The 23,325-nt window shown below is 39.2% G+C and overlaps 1 protein-coding gene across 1 annotated transcript in view; it reads left to right on the top strand.

The window, feature by feature from the left end:
• Positions 1 to 5,868: 5,868 nt before the first annotated feature.
• The window catches only part of GLIS3 (GLIS family zinc finger 3), a gene marked incomplete at its 3' end in the record, with an annotated part of 128,819 nt that continues 111,362 nt past the window's right edge, over positions 5,869 to 23,325 (top strand). The window contains exons 1-2 of the mRNA XM_082075013.1: positions 5,869 to 6,134; positions 12,033 to 13,158. Coding sequence (XP_081931139.1) covers positions 5,884 to 6,134; positions 12,033 to 13,158 — 1,377 coding nt within the window. The 5' untranslated portion in view covers positions 5,869 to 5,883. The remainder of the gene's footprint in view (positions 6,135 to 12,032; positions 13,159 to 23,325) is intronic.

The following is a 23,325-nucleotide window of genomic DNA, read 5'->3' as shown; positions in this document are numbered from 1 at the left end:
TCCACAGAAGTAGGTGATCTCACTGCTGTCTGCTTTAAACCAGCTAAGTTAATCACCTGTGAGGTATTGTTTTCACTGGTCAGTTCTGGATAATTTTCTACCTTGGTTCCACTTGAAGGGAGACATTGTTTTTCATTGTGCTTTGTCAGTCTCTTTTGTCTCACAGTAGAGTTGCTGAAAGTACATGCTTGATTACTTCATACATTGAATGGCAAATACACTGGAAATTAGTGCAAGCTAATTTACCAAGCGTACTCTGATTGTAAAGAGACTGCCTTTTCAAGATTCAATGCAGGGAGAGCTTTTAAAGTGCATACATAATGTTTTCTCATAATACAGTGTGGTCATATAATTCTATTTAGTGTTATTTCCTCCAGATTATTTTTCTTTCTTGGAAAGGTTGAGTCTCTGCAAACAGTTAAGACCATGAGAATTGCCAATACTAGTCAGATAAATCGTCTGTCTAACTCGCTGTTCAGAGTGGACACTGCCAGAGGCTTGGGAGGAAATTTCTAACATGGCATTGCCAGTTGTAAGCGTTAGGAAAACCATGAGCTAAGATCATAACCATGAGGTTAAAAAAAGTGAGGTTTTAGGATTTCAATTTCAGAATTTTCTCTCTTAGAAAGCCCTGATTTTTTTTTTAATTATTTTTTAAGAAAATAAAGGCCAGTAATCACAGTTGCACTTATGTGTAGTGTTTGTGTGGTGCAGTGTAGTTGAGAAACTACTATATTTCACAAGATTTGCAATAGAAGTCACAATTTGGCAGCTTTTTGACCCATGGCTTAGTAATTTACTTGTACCCTGAAAAATTCCACATTGCATGCCATACACGAATTGCTCATACCTAATGTAATTTTGACTGAATTTTTGTAGTTAATCTACAAGCTTCAACGTCTCCCCAAAAAGACTTGGGCTCAGAAGATGATACCAGTGTGAAGGAGCCCAGATTCCCAAATAGAAAAAGATTTTGGCTGGTCCTGCGCAAAGCGAGGCAAGTGCCATCTGCCCCCTATTCTGCCTTTCTTTACCCCCTTTGAAGCTCCACTTTAACACACTTAAGGAAGTTTTGAAGTGCTGTGACATCCACTACCTGTGGCTGGTGTGTCTCTCCAGGTAGGTGGCATGCAACAGTGTCTCTTAGCTGGTGGTGGGAACAACAGAAGGTGGCCACTGTATTGAAGGACATGGGGAATAAGTGATAGCTCTCTAGTAGTCATTAATAATATGACTAAAACTGATGTAGGGGAGACCTGAAAGGAATAGTGTGGCAGTCCAAAGGAGAGATGGGTAGGGGTATTTCCCACCCAGAAACAAGTCTACCAAGCAAACATTGGAGATTGTTCCATCAGCTGCTACTGCAGAGCCTCTCCAGCTAGGGTGCCAGGAACCCTGCGGGTGTGGTGGAACACGGCAGAGACGTGTGTGGTGGAACACGGCAGAGACGTGTGTGGTGGAACACGGCAGAGACGTGTGTGGTGGAACACAGCAGAGATGTGTGTGGTAGCTGGGGACTGCTACATCCAGATGATTCAGTGTGTTGTGGAAAACCCAACCAAACCAAATTTGTTTCGAAGGCGTTTTGGTGACTTATGTGTAACCTGTATAAGAATACATTGTCACAGTCTTACTTTGGTCTCTCTGTCCTTTTTAGTATTTATTGTCTTATGGTATGCTTTTTTGAGCGTGCCATTTTCTCCTGGTTTTGGTGAATACAGAATCCACACTAACAACACTGGAAGCCAGTTACAAGGGAAACTCTAAAACTGACTATTTCCAAAGCTCTTAACTACTGTATGTCAACAGACAGAAAATCCCTTAGGGAAATTACCTTTTGTTCTTTTGTTGCAGTTCTTTTATTTCTGGCTCTTATTCTAACAGTAATAGCAGGACAGATTTTCAGATAATTTTAATAGCTTTCTTTCATACTGATTGATTCTGTTATTGCAGAACACATTGATCTAAGAGATGATTGAATTTGATCTGGTGCTGTGTATTTGGTATGTTGTGCATTTCAGAACACCAAACAATTAAACCTGGTTTTGTTGTTGTATGTTTTTATTGTACTATGATTTATACATGGGAAGCATTAGTTTACAGTTTCAAAGGTTTGGTGAAGCAGTTTCATGTTATAACCTTGGCAAAATTTACAAGTTGTTACTCCTGACTTGGAGACGAAGGAAGGAGAAAAGAAAATGTGTTTAAATGGAAATAATTTTGGAGTCTGCCTCCGGAAGTATGAGAGTGATATGAAAAAAGATAATATCTTCTGAAATTCAGTGAGCCTAAGTTAAAGTAGTTGTATTTTTCTGTATTCTTTGAATGTGCTTCAGAAGATTGCAGTGAAATATTTTTTGCATGCCAATGATGAGTGAAGCTTAGCTATTAACCAGCTATGGAGAATAAACAGGAAAAATAGGCATGCTAGCGAATGAGGAAGTAAATGGATTAAATTTTTTCCATTAAATATTTTTACTACTGATACTTGTTAACTGTTACTGTTAGTTATTGATAAAGAGCAATTTCGATTTACCTGTGGTATGTTTATTTGGAATCAATAACAGGCTAATCAAACGTAGCTCTTCCTGTGAGCCAGCTCAGGGCTGATTATACTTTCTCCACTGTTGTTGCCTTTATTGGACTATCTCCTGATTTACGTCTTAGTGTGTAAGAAAAGAAATTGCTTCTCTTGCTCATTTAAAATATTAGGTCCACGTATTTTTCTCAGAATCTACAGTCTCATTCAAAACCCACTGATGTCTCCAAAGAAGTTACCATTTATCTCCGCTGATGTGGATTCAGCACATGAAGGAATTGCTGGGTGTCCTTTCACCATCCTGAAATTTTCAGGCTTTGGGTCAATGATACAGCAGATCTGGACTGAAGGCTCTTCTTGTACTATGGGTATATGATGCCAAATGCCAATGTGGGACATTCTACCAGTTCACATTTATTCAGCATTTCTAGACACATTTTCTGAGAGCTCGCCTTTCAGAAGCAGGCTCATGGCAGGTCGGATGTCCATGTTGCACACATTTAACTTTATGCCAGATCAGAAATGGCGTGTAATCCTGCAGCTGGCTTAAAGCCAACATAAGCTTCCTATTTTGTGCATATGCTCACACCTGATTCTGATCAAGCTAATACTGCTCTCTGAGCTGCAGGGCACAGACGACGTATTAATAGTTGTCTTTGGCACACTTATGCATGTATGAAACAGTGGATAAAATGTTATGACTTTGCTTTTCATACCAGTAGTTTTTTACTTTGCGATCTGTTTGAGTGGTGGGAGTTAATGGTTATTTCTTGGTTAAACTCTCTCCCTGCCTCCACCTTTTAAGTGTAAGACTTGTAATTTTTCCCCATAACAGCAAATGTTTATCAGTGGTAAAAAGAGCAAAGCATTTTTCTTCCACTTCTGCATCAGCGAAATGCTCAGGCAAATGTTTATCAGGACCAGAGTCTTGCATTTCTTTTGCCTGTCATCCCAGTAATGCAATCTCTCCACAGTACTCCTTTTCTGATTTTTTCCTATCAGTGAACAGTGACCAGACCATCTTTAGCCTTCATCCTTACAGAACAAATTCTCTTAGCTGTTCTCAGCATCACCAAGGTTCTTCTTATGCACAGATAATACGAGCAGACCCTATAATTGAAAGGTAAACCAGGATGTATTGAGGATGCCACATTCTGTATGTAACTGTACTGGGTTGACACGGCTCCCTATTGTGGGTTTGCTTTGGGGATATTTTTTTCTGACAAGTGAGTTCCAGGCAGCTCATGTTTAATCATGTATAAATAGCAATTTCACTGTATGGTTGCAGATGGTTATTTGAACTGACTAGATGACATATGGCCTGACCCTAAATGAAAACCTTACAAGTGCAGAGTCCATGATTTGCTGGATATGACAAAGTAGATGTTATTGTTACCCATTGAATTTTGTTGAAAGGGGCTTATGAGTGAAGGGCATTATGGTATAATCCAAGGAAGAATCAATATATATTTGGTGACATGTAAATTCTTAACTTCACCCCACCCACTCTTGCTAAGAGGAGTAGTGTTCATATTACTGCCAGTGGCAACTTATGCTTTTTGCCCTAATTTTGCCAGCTGGTTCCATTTTAGCACTCTGTAACATTGTAAAAGTGACAACTGAGTAGCACAGTGATTTAGCTTTAGTGAGTTCAAAATAACAACTACTGCACAGGAAAGAAAATAAAATGTCCTCCCATTTTCTTTTGATTTACTTGGACATCTTTATTAAGGGGACACAATAATCCCACAAAGCTTAGAAGTTGTGGGTTTTTTTGTTTGTTTGTTTGTTTTTCTGGTACCCACAGTGGAGTTAAGTTCAGTACAAGGAATTAATCTTTACATGTTTGTCCTCAGAAATTTCTAGTCCTTCTAGCTAGTTTTAGGATGGGTTATTAAATGTTTTCTTCCATCCTTCCACTTGAGTTTTCAGCCAGATGCTGTATTTGTCATTTATGTTTTGATGTAGTAGAAGTAAGCAAGCTCTTTTTCTTCCCAAGGAGTACATGTTGGTGGTGGTGGATCATGCAGTCACCTTGTAACATCTGTACATGAATTTACGAAGTACTTAGGATCCCAGTGGACTGAAAGCTGTGAATGTGTTCCTCACACATATGTAAGGTGTTGCTCTTTAGTCAAAGAGAAGAAGAATTTGAAAAAAATGCAAAAAGGAACAGACCTCTGAAACAGGAGCAAACATATCTATTTATCATCTTGTTTTTTTCATTTAAAAAAAAAACCCAAACAAACTATAATTTGAAATTTCTAGGTGAGTTGCAAATTTTTAAGGTAATCCTGTTTGATCTGGAGGACACTGAAGGATTTGGATTTTCTTCCTATGACTGTGAGGGCCATAAGTCCACAACCAGTTTGAATGCCCTTGAGAAAAATGAGTAAATGAGTTGTACAACTGAGTCAAAAGTAGATCTAATTTAGAAAATGGTGTAAATTGAAATACTTATTGAAATCTCTGTTTCTTCTGATGTTGCTGTCCTGCTTTGGGGAGTAGTCTGAACACAGGGACGCAGCTAGAAAAGTGAATAATCTCATTATTAATTTTCAGCTGTGATGAGAATTTGCTAGGTAGCCAACAGCTTCCATATTATGACCTGCATTTTAACTCTTTCAACTTGATCTGTTTTAACGCAGAGTATATTGTAAACCACCATCTGTGGCCTAAATCAGAACACAAAGTACACAGAGCCTTTTGCAGATAATATCCCACTTGCCAGCTACCTCCGTAATCATCTCGTGCTACTGTGTAATAGCCACCAGTTTGAGTCATGGCAGCAGTGATTAGGAGCAGATTGTGACCTTTTGAAAAAAGTCCAGAATGCTTGATCCAGCTCAAATTCCTGTCCCCAGGCCTCTGAGGAACGCTGGGTTCCAGCTGTAACTCTGCCCTGGAGCAGAGACTGTCCCCGTGCTTTGTGGATGGGTACTGGTAGGAATGATGGAAGGGTCTGCAGTGGCTCGGAGCTGGGTGGTTTGGTAGGCACAGTGGTGTTCCTGTAGCCTCCCTGGGTTCTCTGGTCCCTCCTTCTTCAGAGAAAGGTGTGCTCATGGCTTGGCTGTCCCTCAGATCAGGGCTGTTCTTTTACCTGGACTCTTCCAGAGGTGGTTTTTCTGATATTTTATCTCTGATGCGTGGTCTTTAGTCTATGTACTACAGCACATGTTTTAAATGTGCATAATTTATTAATCCTCCATTAGAATGTTGCTTTTTTTGCTTGGAGAAGTTTGCAAAATCCTTGTATTGGTCCTCTGTTTCATCTTCATCTGAAAACAGTCAGTTACAGTTACTTTTTCTACTTTTGAAAGTGATGTGAGTTCTGTGGCCGAATCATGGGGTCCTGGGAGATGAATACTAACCTGCCTTTTTTATTTTTAGGAGGGCTTGGTTATGGACCTGTGTGCAAGTCCATTGGAAAAGGCAGCTGCAACAACACAGCCACCAGCAGTCCCATGACAGTTCAACAGATGGGACCTGTTTCACCCCCTGCTAATCAGGTTTCAACAGCATGCAACCAGATCAGCCCTAGTTTACAGAGGTCTATGGATGCTTCCAGCTTGAGTGCTTCTCCATCAGATACAAGGTCCTGAGTTACTTTTTTATATTCCGTACTTTAAAAAGATGGTATTTTAATTCTTCTGTAATTTAAATGCAACCTCTCTGATTAATAAAATGGCCTAAATGATGCTCTGTTATGCCCCAGGAAATTTAATTCAGCTCAATTTAGTTCACATGAGCTACAATCATACTGTATGGATCGTTCAAATAATGGGTGAAATTTGCCTACACACTTTCAATGTTTGATAGGGCTTTGTTGTTAGATAAATATTTTTATAGTCACTTAACTATATGTTTGTACTAGGGACAGGAAATGTTATAGAGGATGAAAGCAGAAATAGTCCATGTGTTGCATCTTCATGGTCAGTGATCTATTTTAAGCTTACCGTAGTGCTAAAAGCGTTAGGTTGATGCCTGTCAGGTAACCTTGATGCCAGAAAAAATAAAAGCCCTTCTAATGTTCCTCTCTCTTCGACAAATACCTTTGCTTTCAAATCGTTTAATTGTTTATATAATTAAGCTAATCAGATCAATTGTTCCCAGTCTGCACGGAGCCAGCAGTTAACTTTATCTGTGTTAGACTTGTGTTCCTGAAACTTGCCCATTTTCCCAGCTCTGGTTGGTAGTTTCATAAAAACTGTGGCCTCTCCCTGTAAGTGTTGCCTTAAACCGCAGATAAATATTGGTTAATTGATTTTTAAATGCTTAAATAAATTTTGAGATTTTGGTTGTATTGTAGACAAACATGAATCATAGAATCATAGAATCATTTCAGTTGGAAGAGACCCTCAGGATCATCGAGTCCAACCGTAACCCAACTCTAGCACTAAACCTTGTCCCTAAGAACCTCGTCTAGACGCCTTTTAAACCCCTCCAGGGATGGTGACTCCACCACTTCCCTGGGCAGCCTGTTACAGTGCCTGACAACCCTTTCTGTGAATAATTTTTTCCTAAAATGAAGGGAAAATAGCTATTCGGACAACCTCCGTATAAATACATTAAGCACATACTTGGATATTAGTTAAACATACGGTGAGAAACATTCTGGTGTGTTACTTTAGAAGCCACGTCCCCACTTTAGTAGATGTGACTTGTGCAATAGTTGCCTAGTGAGTTGAAATGTAACTGTTCTTTTTTACAAAAGGCCACAAGAGTCTTTATTCTCAAAACAGTTTACATTTTGCTATATCACTTTATTACGAGCCAAGGAATACTACTGAAGTAATTAAAATTGATATTACGTAACTGGAAGAAAACCTTGCTTCCCACTACTAGCAGGCAGTTTGTGACATTTCTGCCACTTCAGTTGTGAAGACTGAGTTCCCCCAGCACAATTCACAAACTTAATTATGCTTCCTATGTAATTATGTCAGGGAAAACCACTCAGTGCTAACATGATGACAAATGAGAAATCCAGAGACGTGCCTTTGAGACAGAAAAAAACTGATGATACGAAAATGCCGTTAAGTAATTATTATTTATTTAATAAGTTTTAAGCATTCCTGTATGGTTCCGAAGACTGTTATTTTTATCTGAATGTGTGGTGGGGTGTACTGTGTCAGTACTAAGTTATACAGTTTTGTTTTTGTTTTGAAGAAACATTTACTAAGGGTGAACTGAAGTTGAAACTCTGGCAGAACTGAGGCTTTAGCGTCTCTAGTCTCTTTTAATGATTTATCAATGAAGCTGTCATAAAATTAGTTTGTCACCCAAAGAATGTCCATTTCAGCAATTTTGCCCTCAAATTGACCACTTTATGGTGCAAAACAAGTTTAAAGTCAGATTTAAATTCACGAGTTGTTGAAACACCCTTTATATATATATATATATATATATATATATATATATATATATCTTAATTGCTTCAGGAATAAACTGCATTTGCCTGAACTGGTTGCCTAAACTGACTCCGTTTTCTGTCATGAGCTGAGTGCATCTCTGGATTGCATCTCTTGGGCATCATGAACCATCCTCTGGCAGCTCAATCCAAACCAGATTATTTGATGAGTTGACCCAAACCAAAATGACTTAGCTTGATTTTTACTGATGGGAGAAAGAAAAATGTTGGCAAAATTGGAGTTTTGCTACAGATAACATCATATATTGGTGTATATAGACCATGAGGGAGAAGACCTTCCTCCTTATTTTTTGAGATTTTCCCAGAAATCTGTTCAGAATATTCTGTTATGCTGCTTGAAACCAGAAATAATACTGCCGTTTACCCTGATGCAAGTCAGAAAAGGACGTAGGAAAGAGCAAAGGGTTCTTGGCTAGTAAAATAGAAGACCATGAAAAAAGATAAGGCAACATAATTTTAACTCTTCCATATTTATGCTTAATATTCTGGGTTATATTTGACAGTGTGGTCTCTCTACACAGGGAGAGAATAGAAAGTAGTTGCAGGAATCTCTTGTAGATGTTCATAAAAGATTTGGTCCAAACTCACAGCTAGTTTAGATTACAGTAAGCAGACATGGCAGTTAATACCATCTGAGAATCTGGCACAGTGGTATAGCTGGCTCTTCATTTTCATATTAGGTGTGTTTATTTTCCCACGGAATACTACTTAGTCTCAGTGCAGGCTGGGTTTTAGAGAATTCTTCTTTATTTTGGGAGCTGGAATCTTTGTTACTTTTGAATTTAGAGGATTAAGTGAGAACCAAACTTCTTCAGGTTATCTGGCTCTTACTTATTGTATTGTTGAAATTCTGGGCCAACTTTTAATTTTTGTCCTGTTATGAGACTTCTAAAATGCAGTTTTTCTTCAGCCTTGCTGATGGATATGTCCCCTTATGTTAGGCCTTAGTAGCTTTTTTGAATGATACTGGTTCTTCTGTGCATCTGACTAAAATTCTTGAAATTACAAAAATAGACTTATTACATTGATGCATGATTTTTTTACCTATTTATAAAAGAGAAAATAAAAATAATAACCAAACTGGCAAAATCCCCCTTATTGGTGTTTTCCAGATATAAATATATTTAGCCTAGCATGGAAAAATCAAACCTCACTTACTTTTCTTGCACTGTTGAAGACTGTGGATCTGTATTTGGGTTCCCAGCGTACTAACATGATTTAAATGCCCCATAATGAACTGTGCTTTAACAAAGCCCATTGATAACAGGCCCAACAGCCTGGATCAGTTATTTTCACAAATAATTATCCCTTTAGATCTACATCTCACACAAGATTAACCTGGTATAGCAATCCCATTTTTCTCATTTCTTGCAATGCAAATTGTAGCTAGCATGTTAATTGTGCTTTTCTTCAGCCTTCTGTTTTGAAAGTGCCGTTTAAACCCTGATGAAGTAACATAACCTCTGTAACAGTACCCTATACTGACAATCGATGTGAACAGGATGTTTCCTGTTCTGTTATAGCAAATAAACCATCGGTTACAAAGCAAGTATCTTGAGCAAAGGAGCATTCACCCACCTGTCCCATAGGTCACCAGAGCAAGGCTAGGAGATATTTAAAAAATACATTTTTGCTGTTTGTGAGCCATCTCAATACACACACACAGCACCTGCAAACTGGTTCCTCTCTCCCCCAGCCTGTGCCAAGCGTCCCCTCTAGACAAAAAGGGGCTGCGGGGGCAGCCAGGGTGTCCTGAACTCTCTTCCAGCTCTTCGGCAATGACTGGGCTGTGTTCTGGCAGCACGATCCAGCCCTTAAACCAAGGTCTTCTGCTTCCTCATGGTGGTTGACAGTCAAGTGCCGGAACATGCTGTAATGTTAAGTAGTAGGACTCAGGGAGTGCTTGTGTGGTGGGCAGAATAAAATAACAAAGACACTGATTTTTCAGCTTCAGACTCTGTGGCTAGAGCTAAATGTGGAAAACTACATACATTTGTTTTGTCTGAATGACTTTACTTGGTGTTTTCATAGATTGCTTCAACCTTGGTGATCTAATTGAAAGGTAATCCACAGAACTCAGGCGTGAAAAGTTGATTTACCAAGCAAAATAATGGAAATCTAGTAAACAGTGCCGTATTCACTGGGAATATCACCAGAGACATTGTTCAGGAGCTGTTCTTGGTCTCTTGCCTTGACTGATGTTTTAAATGGGATTTGTATCCCCAGTTTTAGCCTACCACCTATTCTCAAATAAGTAGTTTCACATATTTCTAACAAAGCCGCAGTCCCTGCAGTAGAGCTGTGGTGCAGACATAGAATGCAATTATGAGCCTTAACAAATCTGTCCGGTGGATCCTTGTTTCCTGAAGCAGTCTCTATAAGAAGGTGTTGCAGAGCTCAGAAGGTATTGCTTACCCTGAGTAGACATAGAAACTTGGTTCCCCCTTAGAAAAAAAAAAAAGGCAAGTAAAATAAGTAGAAGTGCTTCCTCAAAGGTGCTTGATGTAACTATCTGGATCAAGAAAGAGATTTGTTTTTATTTACTTCCTTTATGCTGCATATTTTCTCTTTTAGAAATCTAAAGTTTGTCGCAGCATAAAACCTTGCAGTAAAAGAAATATAAATAACTGACTATAGAAACATACCTTTGTAAGTAAGAATATATTATTCCTTCCCTGCCTGACTGGTTGTTTGGATTATTTCATGTAAATATTTAATATACTGTTTACTTAGAGCTTTAAGAAGTATTTAAGAAGTATTTAAGGTACCCATTAGCACTTATTAGCTGTCTTTTTTTAAGTTAATTTGACCCCCTGAAGTCTTTGTATGATAGGAGGAACAATTGTGTATCTTGTTTCTCCTGAGAAAGCTGAGAAGAACCTGAGAACCTGAGAAGCAGTGATTGACTTGTCCACCTTCAAAAACGTGTTTTAGATTTAGAAGATAAATCAACTTTCTTATGTTCTTGATCCACCATTGAAATGCCTTGCTTCATCAAAAGTGTATTGTGAAAATAATAAAGCCAGGAATTAACCCCCTGTCCTGTGAGATCCTCAGGTTCATCTTGATACAGATCTGGTTCTTCCTACTGTTACAGCCCCTCAAAAATATAAATTAGTATACTGATAGCACCACTGGCTGACAGGAAATCCAAGTCCACTAAGATGAGAACTGGAAACATAAAGACAAAAATCTACTTGGCCTCTACCCAGCATTTCTGGCTATGAATTAGGGACCTTGATGTCCTTGTATTTCTTTTTTATATATTTTTGTAGAAAAAAAATATGCTTAAGGGCTTGTGAGTGTGTTGTTGTTGTTGCGTGGTTGTGTTTTGTTTTGTTTTTAAAAGCTACCTGTAGGACATTTGCAGCATAAACAGATTTCTTAATGTTTCTGTGAAAAACCAATGATAACAGCAAGAGTACACTTTTGTGAAAAATTTTGATTGCTGACTTGGAAGCAGATAAATCATCAAATCAAAACTAAATAAACCCATTCAACCAGTTCTTCTACATTATTCATTTATTTAGTTTGTTTTGTGAAGTTAGATATTATCTGTATGTATAAACTTGAGCTATTTCTGTAGAGAATACTATTTGCATGCATTGGAATTGACAAAGTGATTCAGGTTAAATATTTATTCTTTATTAATAAGTTTTCTTCCCATTCTTTGCCAGCAAAAATAATAGTCAACTCAAATCAATATGAGTTTCATAAAAGGCAGGAACATAATGCTCTGGTTTCAGAAGCCCAAACCCATTTACACCACAACATTGATTTCTGCAGTAGCAGATCAAGAACTTTAACAGCAACTTTTCTTCAAAATCTTGAAATTTTAAAGTTTCCAAAGTGACCTTGTTGCATATGTATTGCCTGTGTAAGCTTGGTGGTACCTTAACTGAGGGTGCTAAAGTTGAGTACCTAAAATTAGGGAGAACTTTCTTCACAATACTTTAAACCTATGTGTATGTGAAGATAGAATGATTTTATAGTGGTATATAGACATGAAATTTGAACTGCTGAATTGTTTAACTCCTTGCTTACTTTATTGTGCCATTGTTTCAGGTTGTTCTTGTCACGTGAATCTCTGGCCTCTACGACGTTAAACTTGTCAGAAAGTCATTCCACTTTGACCATTAAGAAAGAGTGGTCACATGGGTACAAGACACTTCCTTCTGTTCCTCCTGAACAAGATTTACAAAATGACAGTGAGCTGGGGGACTTACTAAATTTTTCACCTGGAACATCTGAGTCCAGCAACTGCATCTATAACTCGTTACCGTCCTACTTGCTTGGCATGGAGAATAACAATTCCCATTACTCTAGTCCTTGCCATTCTTCAGCCCGGTCTCAATCAGCCCGCTGCAAAAAGAGAGCCCTCTCTCTGTCTCCTCTGTCTGACGGCATTGGGATCGACTTCAATACAATCATCCGTACATCCCCAACCTCTCTGGTGGCCTACATCAACAGCTCCAGGACATCACCAGCAAGTATCTCCCCACAGCCTGAGGTCTACGGGCATTTTTTGGGAGTGAGAGGAAGTTGTATACCCCAAAATTGCTCTGTTCCAGCTGCCCAGAAGGGCTTTCTCATGGCTAATGGCAACATCACCTTCCCGGGGTACACTGAGAACGGGGCGGGCGAGTACCAGCGCATGCAGCAGCTGGAGGAAGCCAGCCTGCAGATGGCCAGCACACCTAACATGGTGATCCAGCAGGGCCTGCCGCCTGCGGACAACCAGCTGGTGGGTGTCCTCAAAAACGAACGGCTGGGTGACTTCTCAGGCCGTATGGTCGACGTGCCTCCTCCGCCCCTACTGCCGCCACCTCCCCCACAAGGGCCACCCCCGCCATACCACACTCACCAGCATCGGCACCCACACAGCCTCCCCGGTCGCGTTCACCCTCTGCCCGTGCCTCCGTCTGCCCCTGGCTCCCTGCTGGATGAAGACGGTGAGCTGGATGATTTCAGTGGCAAGCATGGCTGTCACTGGGTTGACTGCGGCGTGCTGTATGACCAGCGAGAGGAACTTGTGCGGCACATAGAGAAGATCCATATAGACCAGAGGAAGGGAGAGGACTTCACTTGCTTCTGGGCAGGCTGCCCACGAAGGTACAAACCATTTAATGCCCGTTATAAACTGCTGATTCACATGAGAGTCCACTCGGGAGAGAAGCCCAACAAATGCACAGTAAGTCTGAATTCTGTCTTTCTTACCAAGAAAAGGCTTTCCATTACTCATTAAAATAGAGAGAAGTTGTAATTCTGCCTTTGTTTTTCGTAGTTAATGGTGTGCTTTTTAACTAGTCTGTGTGAGTGAATGACCACTCCATCTTTCCACCTAGATAGAAAGGAAAGGTATTATTTAATTTGATATGTATCAACAGATAGGTTTGCACAAAATTTTATTTTCTGAATTTAAAAACTTTAGATTGCAAAAGTGACACAGTAGACCTTGATAAAGCAAAACTTAAGTAGCATCACTATGTAAGTACCTGCATGAAGGACACATGTGGGAATAGTGCTGCAGAATAAATGGCACAATTTATCCTGAAATATTCTGGCATTATGTTACTCCTTTTTGACGTGAGGAAAATTTGAGATCTTGCATAATGTTACCATGAGAAACTGAGAAGAGTTGGGTATTTTTTAAAGCAGTTGTTTGTTTCATTACTAACAAAAATGAGGCCCACACCCCCGTTTCCATAAATACCATAGGAAGAAAACACATGACAATTTCTCTGATCACAGATTCCAGCAGTGAGCATTCAAAACGCAAAGTCATGTTCTTCTTGCTGTTTTTCTTAGGGTCAGTGCAAGTCAGTCGCTCCATATGTAATCACATGGGGTGATAATCAATCCAGTAAACCCCAGAATCTGTTCATATTTAGACTCCAGTGAACCATCTATAATCTCTGTAATTCACATTCTTGGTTGACTATATATCTAGTCTGTATTTTGGATCACAATGAGCTTACTTGATGAGCCCTAAACTAAAGTGTGTGCCAGGTCATGCTCTGCCACAGAAAAATGAGATGTGTCTATATTAGCTGCTCAGAGATTGCTTTCATAAACAATAAAAAAGTGTGATTAATTTTACTGAACTTCAGCAAGAAGTGCTGTATAGTGCCAAGAAGTTTGCGTATCAGAAGCAGCAGCCGCATGCTTATCTAGCTTTCATGTTTAGAAGTGTAATGAGATGCAGAAATATTCAGGGTAACATGATAACCCCCATAATGTGGGTGTAAATCTGGAGCATGGGCTCGTTTTCTTGGGACAAGCATGCAGGAGTGGCATTCTTTAGCAGAGCTGGAATGAAACAACTTGCTGCTTTCTTCCTTTACCATTTCACAACTGGTATAAATTTGGAAAAACATATTTGGTTTTCTAATGCCAAGGGGCCATGGTCGGAGGTCTCTTAATATATTTAGGAAATGCCACACTTCATACCTTTTTCACCAAGCAGTGACATTTATGATATTAATACCATTGCAGGTTTTAAACAGATTTTAAATGAGATATTAGGGAGAAGATGATAATGAAGTATAATTTCTGTAATTAACAAAAAAATTATACAAAAGAAATCTTTCACCAAACCTGTATGAATTTATGCTTTAAAGTGATAAATCAAAACAATGCGTTCATAATCTTTATTTTTCACCCTAGGGTCTTTCTATAATTTGTTTTCTGGTTCTGCATGTATGATGTCTCTTCTGATAAAATCATTATGAAGTAAAAGTCTATGTCCACTGTAGTTTGCAGACTAATAAAAGGCAGTCTAGTAGACAAGCAGGGAAGGAAAAATGCCAAACACACATCTGTTACATTATGTGAACCATCCAGATTTATTGCAGAGAATATAGCAGAACTCATAGGTCTTTGGGAGGAACACTCTTCATGTAATGTGTCAAGACACCTTATAATCAATGGCAACCAGTTGCAGCTAGTCACCTTAGTGATATCACACACTAGTAATTGTGTGAGCCTTTTATGTGCTGATGGTTTCTGGCATTTTGCAAGGGACAATTTTTTTTTTAAAGCATATATTGCAATAGTTCCTAGTCAGTATATTTACCATGCAGTATTTGTTTCTGTGCAGCTGAGTGCTGAAATTGTATTATTATATACTGTGTTGTGCATCCCAATGGATTGCTGTGATAGTTCAGCAAGCTTTGCAAGGTTTTAGTCCCCAATGTCAGGATTACGTCGCAGTTGTATTGTAACACTCATAGAGATAATGTGGAGTCAGATGCACAACTAAGTATAGGCTGAACTTCATAAAATCATGTTATTCTTCTCTGTTATCGCTCTGTGATGATTAAATCGTACATTCGAGAAGCAACTTGAAAAACAGCTAGGACTGCAATGTTTGATGTGCTTACAGTCATATCAGGGCCAAGTAAAATATTCCATTGACCTCAACATTTCTTTTGCCACAGCTAAACTAGTTTCTATTTATCTATGGAACAAAAACTTGAAGTTATAAACTGTAGCTACAAGCAATATTCTCGTCATTATTCCTTCTTGTTTTGGATGAGCAGTCTTCTTTGATTCTAGAAGATAAAAGTCTCGTAGGGTGGGTATTAATCAGCAGCATATAAAAACATGTGACAATCCTGATAATCAGATCCAAACTCAAAGTTAAGCATTCTTAAGGTCAAAAACTCAGAACATAATTGTCCCTCTGTACAAAGGTAACTAGGGTAGAGTGGAAAATAATTACATACTGGTCTTGTTAGGTTTGTTTCATATTGTCAAGGAAGTTTCTTTTCCCTAGGTTTCCTGAAGCAGAGAGTCAGCCATGGATACCAGAAATTCTTCTTAAATGAATAATTTATTTATAAGTCACAGCATAAAGCAGTTTGAGCTGGGTGCTTCCAGTAATGGGCACCTCGATTAAAGAAAGCCTTGGGCAATTATATCCTTACAATCTAGGCTTCCCACTGCTCACACATCTGTTTGGGCCAGTTGTAAAATCAGAGTCTGGGGTCTCCCTGTTCTTCATTGGATCCCCTCATTTTCACTGGGCAGGCCATTTCTTAACTCTGCAGGTAGTTTGTTTTTTTGCTGACTAGACTAGACATCAATCAAAGTCCTGACCTCCAGTTGGTATTTTGCACCTGCAGCTGAGGAGAAGAGTAAGTCCTTGGCAATAACCAAAACATTATTCTGTTTCTCCTCTTCTATACACTACTTTTTGCATAACGAGGCAGACAGTTCAGAAGTTCACAGCAAACTTAGTTACTTATGCTAAGTGAGTTCTATGGAAGCAGCTTCTAAACAAGTTCTATAAGAATTAGTATACCAAGTATACCAAGTAATTCAATAAGCTAAGGCAGTGTAACTCTCTGGCAGTATTGTTCGTTTTCTGTGAACCAGGCTCTTTTGTCCAGCTTTAACTGAATTTGCTGTGGAAGCTGCATGTTCACATTAGATCTTGGCATTTTATTCCAATATACTTTCTCTGTGTACTGAAAAATCAAGATATAAATTTAATTCCTAACCTCTGAAGATCATCTAGTCCAATCCCCTTGCCAGAGCAGGAATGCATAGATGAGGTCACACAGGAACATGTTCAGGTGGGTTTTGAATGTCTACAGAGAAGGAGACTCCACAACCTCCCTGGGCAGCCTGTTCCAGTGTCTGTCACCCTCACTGAGAAGTTTCTTTTCAAATTTAAGTGGAACCTCTTGTGTTCCATCTTGATCCCATTACCCCTTGTCCTATCATTGTTTGCCACCGAGAAGAGCCTGGCTCCATCCTCGTGGCACTCACCTTTTATATACTTATAGACATTAATAAGGTCCCCCCTTAGCCTCCTCTTCTCCAAACTAAAGAGACCCAGCTCCCTCAGCCTTTCTTCATAAGGGAGGTGCTCCACTCCCTTAATCATGTTTGTTGCCCTACGCTGGACCCTCTCCAGCAGTTCTCTGTCCTTCTGGAACTGAGGGGCCCAGAACTGGACACAATATTCCAGATGCGGTCTCACCAGGGCGGAGTAGAGGGGAAGGAGGACCTCTCTCGATCTACTAACAACCCCCCTTCTAATACAGCCCAGGATGCCATTGGCCTTCCTGGCCACAAGGGCACAGTGCTGGCTCATGGTCATCCTGCTGTCCACCAGGACCCCCAGGTCCCTTTCCCTTACACTACTTTCTGATAGGTCATTCCCCAGCCTATACTGGAACCTGGGGTTGTTCCTGCCTAGATGCAGGACTCTACACTTTCCCTTGTTAAATTTCATCAGTTTATTCCCCACCCAACTCTCCAGCCTGTCCAGCTCTCTGGATGGCAGCACAGCCTTCTGGCGTGTCAGCCACTCCTCCCAGCTTAGTGTCATCAGCAAACTTGCTGATAGTACACTCTATTCCCTCGTCTAAATCGTTAATGAATATATTGAATAATACTGGCCCCAGCACTGACCCCTGGGGCACTCCACTAGATATTGGCCTCCAACTGGACTCCGCACCATTGACTACCACTCTCTGGCTTCTCTCCTTAAGCCAGTTTGCAACCCACCTCACTACTCTATTGTCCAGACCACACCTCTTCAACTTAGCAACTAGGATGCTATGGGAGACTGTGTCAAATGCTTTGCTGGTGTAAGTATCAACAGCATGTTGTTGGAGATGAATTTCAGGCTCTCTTTGCTTTTCCATTCAGGTACGCTAGGAATGCTTCCTCTTTTGAAATGAAATTAAATATTTTTGTTTTCTGTAGGTTCCGAGCTATGCTTCAGCACAATGCCATTAGTTTTTTAAAGTATGGGATAGTAACACATGTACTGAGCTTTTTGTCTCAGCTGCTTAATGTGATTTAGACCAATAAAATTGCTATTTCTTGTCAGATTTGAAGCAACATGCACTTAACGTCTGCTAAATGTCTGAAATTATCCCGCAACACATCGGTCTACTAAGCATGTAAAACAGGAGGTGTGGGTAAAACAAACAAACAAACAAAACATTTGTGTAATGCTTTTTTGAGACACAAGTAAACAGTAAACTAACCGAAACAGAAATACCACGGAAAAGGCAGAGATGTGTGAGTAATTAGTCTATATCATGGTGTATAGACACAGAAAAGCTGAGTTTTAACTTGCAAGCATAAAGCTGCGACTTCATAACTCTCACAATCTTGTGCAGTCTTAAGAACTGGTTTTGGTTATAATGTTTTAGCTGTTTAAGGGGAAAACAAATTATGAATTGTGGGTGTGCCTCCACAACCAGTTCAAACTCAGGTGATCACATCGAATTAGCCCAAGCTACGTCTCAACAATGGTACTAATGCTTTTTTATGATTATTCTTTCAGTATGAAATCTATAATGTGTCCATAGCCCAAAGTGTAATGATATGTGTTTTTCCTGTGGCTGCTTAAGATGCACAACTTCCTCTTCAGGTCAGTGAGCACCTGAAGGTTTATGGTATCCAAAATACTGACCTTTAATATTAAAGCATCTTTTCATGCATTCAGAAAAGCAAAGTGAATGCCTTTCTACATGCAGATGTAGAACTGATGGCAGTGAAGAATGGTAGTCAGAGAACCATATTTTATGGTGCAGAATAAAATTTATGAAACCTCTAATTTTGTTCTTGTTCTGTTGAATAATTTGATTTTACTTTTAAGTATTTGAGACAGCTTTTCTTTCCTTTTGACTTAGATATTTCAAAAATCTAAGCCAGATTTTTAATGAACTTTTTAAAACATGCGTTTTTTTAGTTTCACTATAATCCAGAATGACTGTGAAGTATCTAAGAATGACAATGAACATTCATAATTGCACAAATGCTGATGTTTGTGTGGAAAGGTTTCTAATTTGTTGCCTGTTTGTGCTTATGGATAAGCACAAAGATTATATTTTATTTATTTTAATTTCCCTATAATATGATTGTAATTGAACATTTTTTGACTTTTTCTTCATTGCTCTACCAAACTATAAATAAATGGTAAACTAAAAAAAATGAAACACTCTTAAAAAGTCATCTACTTGAAATCTAGAATCCCAAACCAAACTTTGTATCTGCCAAGATTTCAGCTGCAGAAGATCTGTAGCTTGGTTATGCTTTTGTCTTGTTTTCTTCGGGGGCGGGGTTTCGGTTTTGGCTTTGGGTCGTTTTGTTGTTGTTTGTTTGTTTGTTATTAATACTAGAATTTTAAACTAGAAAATCAATTGCATTCAAAGCTAGAAGGGTGAACACTAAGGTTGTGGTTTTGGACCATGTCTGGGTAAAATATTTGGAAACTGGATTACTCTGCAAGTCATAAAATCTTTCTAGATAACTTCTGTTATTTTCTGCCAATTTTACTATGCATTTTCAGCATTCTTGTTTGATTGATGGCTGGACCTGTATCAAGAACAGAGTGACTGAATTATGAAGCTTTCCACTTACTGATACAAAAGCCTAACAATATGGGGAAATGGAAAATGCCACAACAAAACCAGAAATAAACCATTCCCAGAAAACATGATTCTGTTGTAAAGAAAGGAAGAGAGAAGTAGAGAAAACTGCTTAACAGATTATACTGTGCATTGCAATATTACGTCTTCAGAGAGTAAATACAGTTTTAAGCAAAGTGAAACACACTGGTAGCTTTTATTCAGGTGATTGACAATGATTTCCTAAGGATTAGAAATTTAATTAATGCTTCTGGTGCTATGTGGAGAACTTTGCAGACATCTAGTTCTGATGCTTTATCTGTGAACATAGGCTTTAAAAACAAATGTTGATGATTACACATCACAGAAGAGTCATTGGATTATTTGTACAGAGTAATTAAGAAATGGAAAAATGCCACATACCTTTTTTTGCACTATACGGTTGCACTAGTTAAGTATGTTGCAAACCAAATGCAAATATATTCTGAAGCATTTGGACCATGCTAAGGTATTCTTCGACATTTTTTTCAGGATTTAGGTTCAGTTTAAGATATTTTTACTTACTTTAAAAGAATCAAGAGAGGGGGGCTGGTTCTGTGAATTTGTAAAGGGTAAATTAAGTTGCACAGCAATAGTCTTACAGACGTTTGTGAGGTTCTTCCAGGCAGAATCCTGAAGTCAGTGACACACATCTCAGTGATTCCATTGATTTCAATGGCATGTCTTGAATGCAGCTTTGTACGCTTATTTACATAGAACTGTAGAATCATTTAGGTTGGCAAAGACCCTTAAGTTCATCGAGTCCAACCACAAATATAACACTGCCAAGCCCACCACTAAACTGTGTCTCTAAGCCCCATGTCCACACACCTTTTAAATACATCCAGGGGTGGTGACTTCACCGCTTTCCTGGGCAGCCTGTTCCAATGCTTGATAACCCTTTCCATGAAGAATTTTTTCCTAATATTCAGTCTCAACCTCCCTGTCACAATTTGAGACTGTTTTATCTTGTTACTTGAGAGAAGAGACCAACACCCTCCATGCTACAACCTCCTTTTCAGGTACTTGTAGAGAGTGGTCAGGTCTACCATCAGCCGCAGGCACAGTAGCCTGAACACCAAGGAGCACAAGTATCAGCTTGATTCCCTCTGATTCCTGAGGCAATTCTGTTTTACCGCCCTTGCAGTCCCAATTAGCTGAGGTGGCCTTTAGCAGATGCTAAAATCTTGTGCACTTTTACAGACAGTTGCAGAGTAGGTTTCCAAAGGACAGTGTAAGGATTATGCACTGCTCAGAATGTGGTTTTAGTGGGCTCTGCCTGTAAATGGTTGAAATAGGCTTCTTGGACAGGGATATTACCGATGCAGCTAGCGCAGTGGAGTCCTCTATTAGAGAAATGCAGTTGCTGTTGATGTTGTGTTGACAGGGCTTGGGTAACTGCTGAGCAAACCTTTCTGAACAAGGATGCCAGGAAACAGCAAGGTCTTTGGAGGCTGCCGCTGTGAAGGTGCAGCCTGTGTCTGTGTAGAGAGCTGAACCAGCTGAGAATAGGAAATTCAGAAAGAGGAGGTAGTGAGGATGCTGTGACTGTTTTGTCTGCGGCTGCTGTGGGACTCAGTTAACTCTATTCAGTGCACCTGGCTTAGCTAAACACTGGTATAGCCACATGGCGATTGTTTTCTGGTATCACCTTTATCTAGTCAGAATGCTTGCTTTTCCTGTCTATTAAAGATTGTTTTGATTTATGTTTGATACTTCCTTACTATAATTTTTAAGGATTTATAGCAACTTTATTCCATAAGAACTCAGCTTTTATGAATTGACACACATCATTACAGAGTTCAAGATCACAAGTGAATCAATTTAGAGAGATGTCATTGTGGTAAGAAATTCTTCTTCAAGAGCTGTTTCTGCATGAAATGTTGAAATGTAATGTTCCTCATCTGTCCATGAAGTAGTGTGCTTGATGCAAAGAGTTGTTACAAATAATTTCCCTCCGTCTCTTTTTTTCCTCTTTGAAAGCTTTCTGTTTGTCATCAGCTGAGAACAAGCTCAAGGAAAAGATGACAGTGTGCCTTTATGGGTACTCCTGGTACACTTCTATAAATACATTCAAACAAAATTAAATTGCTTTGGCTTTTTATGATATTCTTTACTGTTTAACATTTGCAGAATTGCCTCCAAGGTTAATCAGATGTAAACATCAAGCGATGCCACTGTTCTTCAAGGTCTGTTGTACTGCTGATGGATTTATTTTCCTAGTAACATTCAGATTTCTGTTTTAAGGAACTACAGCTATGCAAGCAAGCTTATCTGGGCTGACAATAAAAAAAATCATTGGTTCTAATTAGGAGTCGTCACATAATAGGAAAAGACAAGGCTTCTTTTGTTCCACAAAAAGCCTGCTTTGCCTGCTTGCAAAAATGCATGGATTTCTTTCCAGTGGCTTTACATAATTCGTATGACAAAGTTTCAGTCCTATAGTCTTACCATTTCCAAGTGATTCAGACACACTTGTCGAACCTTGTTTAAGGTATTTGATGGTAATTTGTTACAGAAGTTGTTAGATGGCATGAACATGAGTTCTGCTTTGTTTGTTTAAAGGAGTGAGCTATGCATGAACAGAATTAAGGCATATTTATGTTGAGACTGCTGTATTGAGAGTACGTTTTTAAAAACGAGCCACTGATGAGAAACAAGGCTGCTCAGCTCTGCTTGATTCACAAGGACTCTTGGCTTTTGAATGTCTGAACAAATGTGTTCTGAATCTATTGTGTAAATTAACAATGTGAGCTGCTAAATTGTTACACTGATTTTATGTCTGCACCACTGAAGCAGGTCCATTATCATATAACTTGTCGAGGAAAGAGACATACTGATTGAGCAAATACTGTAGAAATCATTATAATTGATAGCTCTGTAGGCAGAGTAATTGAAAATATACAACATATCACCAGTTAAACTCAGACTGTTAAGCTCAGTTAAATGAATCTCTATAAAGACTGGGTTGGGAACTTGGCATTTCAGTGAATCAATGAAGTGTTTGGTTCCTGGTTAAAAGGAAGCCATCTGCAAGACTGTTGATCTGCTTTAATTGTGATAAGGTTCTCAAAAGTCTGTTGTGCATATTAGTGAGAGCTAACATTTCCTCTGAAGGCAGAGGTCTTCTGCTTCTGATTGTCAAGAGCTGCTAGAGGGCCACAGAATGCAACACTAATCTCAAATACTGAGCCTGAATCATTACGCATCTTGAAAAATGGTGACAGGATCTTTAGAAATTCATGTTCTCCCCTCATCCTTCAGCTACCCACAGCGAAAAGCTTTGGAGTTAATTTCTTCATTTGTTTTGTGCTTATCAGTGGAAGATGCATAGTGGTCACATGTTGCAGATAGTCTTTACAAGACTTGGAAGACTGCAAAATCAACACTTCCATTTACTAACTTTAGTTCTTTCATCATACCAATATCTGAGTACTTTATTTTTTTTCTATTATGCAAGAAGATGTAGGTCACTGAATCCGTCACCATGTGCTTTTGCAGACAAATTAAGGCTAAAATGTTAGCATCCCTCTCGTTTATGCTGTATTTCTCTAGTGTGACAGACCCTCCATTACCATCAAGCTCAAGTGGCATCTGTTCAGCAAGGAAACGGAATACCTGGCCATTCTCTGAACCTGAGGGAGACAGAGAAGACTAAAGTGAGCTGAATAAGGAGAACTCTTGATTGCTTAGATGAATTATAGAATCATAAAATAGTTTGGGTTGGATGGAACCGTTAAACGTCATCTAGTTCAATCCCCTGCAAGAAGCAGGGACATCTTCAACTAGATCAGGTTGCTCAGCGCCCCGACCAGCCTGGCCATAAATGTTTTCAGGGATGGGGCATCTACCACCTCTCTGGGCAACCTCTTCCAAGGAGGACGATGTTCATCCAGCTCCTGGAGATTTCCGTGACTGTCAAGTTTGGATGCAATATTAGCTAA

The sequence above is a fragment of the Streptopelia decaocto genome (assembly GCF_964273445.1).
Source record: "Streptopelia decaocto genome assembly, chromosome: Z".
NCBI lineage: Eukaryota > Metazoa > Chordata > Aves > Columbiformes > Columbidae > Streptopelia > Streptopelia decaocto.
This window is presented reverse-complemented; position numbering and strand designations above follow the sequence as displayed.